This window comes from Centruroides sculpturatus, unplaced genomic scaffold (genome assembly GCF_000671375.1).
Source record: "Centruroides sculpturatus isolate CEXI.00-Female unplaced genomic scaffold, Cexi_2.0 scaffold54, whole genome shotgun sequence".
Taxonomy (NCBI): domain Eukaryota; kingdom Metazoa; phylum Arthropoda; class Arachnida; order Scorpiones; family Buthidae; genus Centruroides; species Centruroides sculpturatus.
The window spans coordinates 728,885-733,594 of NW_019384340.1; the positions used below are offsets into that span (position 1 = coordinate 728,885).

At 30.9% G+C, this 4,710-nt stretch overlaps 1 protein-coding gene across 1 annotated transcript; it reads left to right on the forward strand.

The window, feature by feature from the left end:
- Positions 1-2,144: 2,144 nt before the first annotated feature.
- Positions 2,145-3,877, forward strand: LOC111633925 (protein ABHD11-like). The gene is made up of 6 exons (XM_023378585.1): positions 2,145-2,235; positions 2,466-2,616; positions 2,683-2,853; positions 2,947-3,129; positions 3,197-3,384; positions 3,449-3,877. The coding sequence occupies exons 1-6, from the start codon at positions 2,222-2,224 to the stop codon at positions 3,603-3,605; spliced, it is 864 nt and encodes a 287-aa protein (XP_023234353.1). The 5' UTR covers positions 2,145-2,221; the 3' UTR covers positions 3,606-3,877.
- The last annotated feature ends 833 nt before the right edge of the window (positions 3,878-4,710 follow it).

Here is a 4,710-nt window from a genome sequence, read left to right on the forward strand (position 1 = left end):
AAAAAAAATAACAGAAGTGATTGATTTAATTTTATTTAATCCTTTAAAATACTTTATTCAAGACAAGACTAATATTTTATAACTTCTACTCTAATTCTATTAAGTAAGAGTTTTTAACTTTTATTCTATAAGTGGTTAGTGGGCTAGGCTAGGCAATTTTATTGTTAAAATTAGTGAGAAACTGAGACTACCTAGTTAGTTAAATAGTTAATTAAATTAATGAGTATCATTATCTTAGATATTTGATGATATGAATGTATATCATTCATGATTGTGATAATAATAACTATTACTAGACTACTACTAATTACTTACTCAATACTTTACTAACACTAATAGTTAAATTACTTATAAATAACTACAGACTGATATGTAGAGCCTATATAAGAAAACTGGTAAGACTGATAGCCACTTAGCCACTGATTATCCGTCTTTACATTATTATAATATAATATATTAATATAAATTAATTAGNAAAAGGTTACCGTAGAAATCACAGGGGATGCAAAGAACAGTTACTCATAGATTCAATCATTCTACGGCAAGCACACAAACAACACAGAAACATACACATGGCATATATAGACTACAGAAAAGCATTCGACAGTGTTCCACACAGTTGGCTGCTACATATTCTACACATGTACATAATACATCCATCACTCATTGCATTTTTCCAAAACACTATGCAGCACTAGAAAACATTACATCTCAGGATTCATAACACTCACATACAAACAAATCAAATATTCATTAGAGGAGGAATTTTTCAAGGAGATTCCAAGTCCTCTCTGGTTCTGCTTAGCCCTGAACCCATTATCCAACATGTTAAACAACACGCAATATGGTTACAATATCAGGCATGAAAAACAACACAGTTTACGCTGTCACATCTCATGCACATAAACGACATAAAACTATGCATCCACACAAAAACAACTTCATCAATTCCTAGAAATCACACATACATAGACCAAGGACATACACATGGCCGAGTGTTTTGTATTTGGCCTAGACAAATGCAAAACACTTCACATAAAAAAGGAGTTCCAAAAAAAAAGATTTTGCACTTGGAAAATGGAGATGTTATTGATTCCATGGAATAAAGCTAATTTTAATTTTATTATCGTGTTTCCTTCATAAGAGGTTCTTTCCACTTCATAGTTCCTTTTATACAATAAAATATTTAACAACAATAATTGTCAATACGTATGTATGTACTGTACTGTACATAATGCACACGCATTGACTATTATTACATTAATACATATTAGCAAAAATCAAATATATAGAATTACGAATTATAAACATCAATGGTCTAGACTTTAAATAGTGGAGAAGAAAAAATCAACACACAAAAAAGCATATTATAGAGAAAGATTATGGGCAATTGTCCGATAGAGTAGGCCGACTTTCACGATTATTTACCATGTTTCGAAGTCTTTTTTCGCGATGAATATCTGTTCTTTTCCTTGTAGAGTATGGTTCTTCTCGGAGAATACGTTCATATTTATTTTCTACGTGGCGTTGCTCTTTTTGAAGTTTTTCTATGATGTGATATAACCCAACGTGGGCATTCCCTATCAAACTGTCCAATTCTTCTGTGCCCTGCTTCCACGTTGTTTTGTGTATTCATTTTGCATGCATTCATATACAGACCACAGATTTGGAGGATACAATACTGGTGATCGAACTGCACCACCGTTGAGTAAATGTCTTCTTATCCCGTCATGAATATAATTACAGTATTCTCAAACCATCTAATAACTTCGCCTTGCTCCTGTAAGCAAATGTTGTTTTAATTCATCAAAAGCTTGTGGAATGTCATCAGATGGAAGAAAACGTTTATAAAGTACTTCGCTTTTTTCCAGTCTTTATCACATAAACGAGTAGATAAGTTTTAGAATTCTCAGATTCAACAGAAGCATGAATTGTATTTAGATGATAAAAACATTGGGGACAATTTTGAATGTACCATTCATTACCCAATTTGAAAAAAGAAAGAACTTTCATATACGAAACGTTATATGAAAGAACGAAGTTAAAACCTCATAAATCAAAGTAAGGAAATTAAAATTGATTCGTGTGGTTAATATAAGGAAGACGATGACTGAAATTAATACAGGGGTTGTCTAGCTCAAGGTAAAGTCGCGACTATATAAAGACTCCTGGAATTTTCTGCTATAGTCTAGCATTTATTCTAAATTTGAAATTTCTGTAAATGGAGAGCGAAAGGTAAATTAAATTATTTTTCATATTTATTATAATGTTAATTGACACGCTTATGATAAATAGTATAAAAGTAATTATTAACTAATACTTGTATTTTTGAATGCCGAAAAAATTAATAAAATACCGACTCCAGAAAAATAAAAACTCTTTTATTCATAACAATAATTAAGTAATTAACAATTATTACACGAAATTTCTTCTAAGGAAAACATTAAATAAGTTTCTCTGCTTAGAGAAGAACTGGCTTTCGACGTATATGATGGAGAAGACGATAATAATATGATGGAACCTTTGTGTCCAGTCGTTATTTTTCATGGTTTGCTCGACCACAAAGAAAATTGGGCTGATATTGCCAAAGAAATTGCAGAAAAGACTGTCAGAAAGGTGAATTATTTTTACAAATTCTTAAAACTTCTACAATTAACCGCTCTTGTTTATCTTTTTTTGTAGGTATACGTATTGGATATGCGAGATCATGGAGATTCACCGAAAACATCATCTATGAATCACGAAAATAATGTATGCGATCTGGAACAATTTATACAAAAGTTGAAGAAGCCACCCGTATTGATTGGACACAGTTTAGGAGGAACGGCAATCATGGATTTGGCATTTCACAAAGTATGTTTCTTTTTATCATAATTAAGAATACTTTTATGTATTATAATTATATTCTTAATTACTGTCACTCAAATTGTTTAAATTTTAATTTAGCCAAATTTAGTTAAAGAAATTGTATTGGTCGATGTTTCTCCACTGACTTATCCATTAAACGCAGAAATCTCGGGTTTGACAGCAACTAATATACTGAAACAAGTGTTGCAACAACTCCCAACTGACATTAATCTCACTCAGGCTAAAACTATACTTAAAAATAAAATGAAGAATGTTATCCAGGTAAATTATTCTATTAAATTAATCTATAAAACCATTGATAAATGTTAAATAGACAATTCGTTCTTAGTCCTCTAGCGTAAACAAGCTCATGTGTTCGAACTTGGATAAACGTGATACTGGTTGGAAATGTAAATTTAATTTTGAATCAATAGAAAAGATGGGAACATCGAAAGCAATGAGGAATGTTTATCCTTTAAGAGGAATATTTGAAGGAAGATGTCTCCTCGTTCATTCAGATACATCTGGATATATAATGTAAGAAAGTTTAGATTGTATTTAAAATTACCGTATTTTTATAGAAAAAAAATTATATTTACAGTCCAAAGGACGACTACAAATTACTGAAGATAAGATTTCCCAAGATACAGATTTTATGTTTCGAAAACTGCAGTCATTGGATTCACTTAGATATGCCTCGAGAATTAACTCATTCTATTGTTCAATTTCTGAATAAAAATAACGTCATGGATAAGTAAATATATATATAAAAAAATACGTTATGATGTTCTTTTTCTTGTTTATTAATTATAAATTAAGTATAAATTTAGCACGAAGAATTGCGATTGTTCTTTCTGTCGTTTAGGCAGGTTTTACTGTACAAAATTATGTAACACGTACTCTTAACAACAATTATCTGTTGTTTTATGGTAATAAATTTGTGCAATTGTTTAAAATATTCATTCGAATAAATATAAAACAAATGTAAAATTAAAAAAAAATTGGAATAAAATGTATTCTACAAATTCAATCCTGAAACAATTAATATAAAGTATTATAAATGATTGTTTATAAAAGATGTCATAACTTCGCCTTGCTCCTGTAAGCAAATGTTGTTTTAATTCATCAAAAGCTTCTGGAATGTCATCAGATGAAAGAAAACGTTTATAAAGTGCTTCGCTTTATTCAGTCATTGTCACATAAACGAGTAGATAAGTTTTAGAATTCTCAGATTCAACAGAAGCATGAATTGTATTTAGATGATAAAAACATTGGGGACAATTTTGAATGTACCATTCATTACCCAATTTGAAAAAAGAAAGAACTTTCATATACGAAACGTTATATGAAAGAANTATATATAATTTCACGTGTCTAACATCTGAGTCCTCTAGAATAGCAGATTGCCAACTGAAAGTTGTGATAAAATTGGGACAAAATGCGGTCTTTCCGAAAGATCTTCAATTTTAAGACACGCAATAGATGTGTATTTTTCTCTGCCTGTGACATTTTAACGAAAGACTACGGCCGAACACAAGGTGATTAGCCGTAAGAAGAAAGGAGAAGAGATAAGAGAAAGGAAGGATTTCTCTGCACCATGTACTTTCGGTTACTACTCGTTTAACGTTGACCTTTTAGCCTGAAAGTCCCTATTCGGATTGTTGCAAACACCCAATATGTAGTGCAACCTTCTACCGATAGAAATGTATTAAAAATATACAAAAAGATACTTCATTGTAGGAACAATTCCTCCTATAATAAATTCCTCTAGTCAAGGAATGGCAGATGGCAGGGAATCCTGAAAAATCAAACCATGTGGCAATACTACCCAAGCATTGCCTTCTTCCATCAATCCAATTCTAT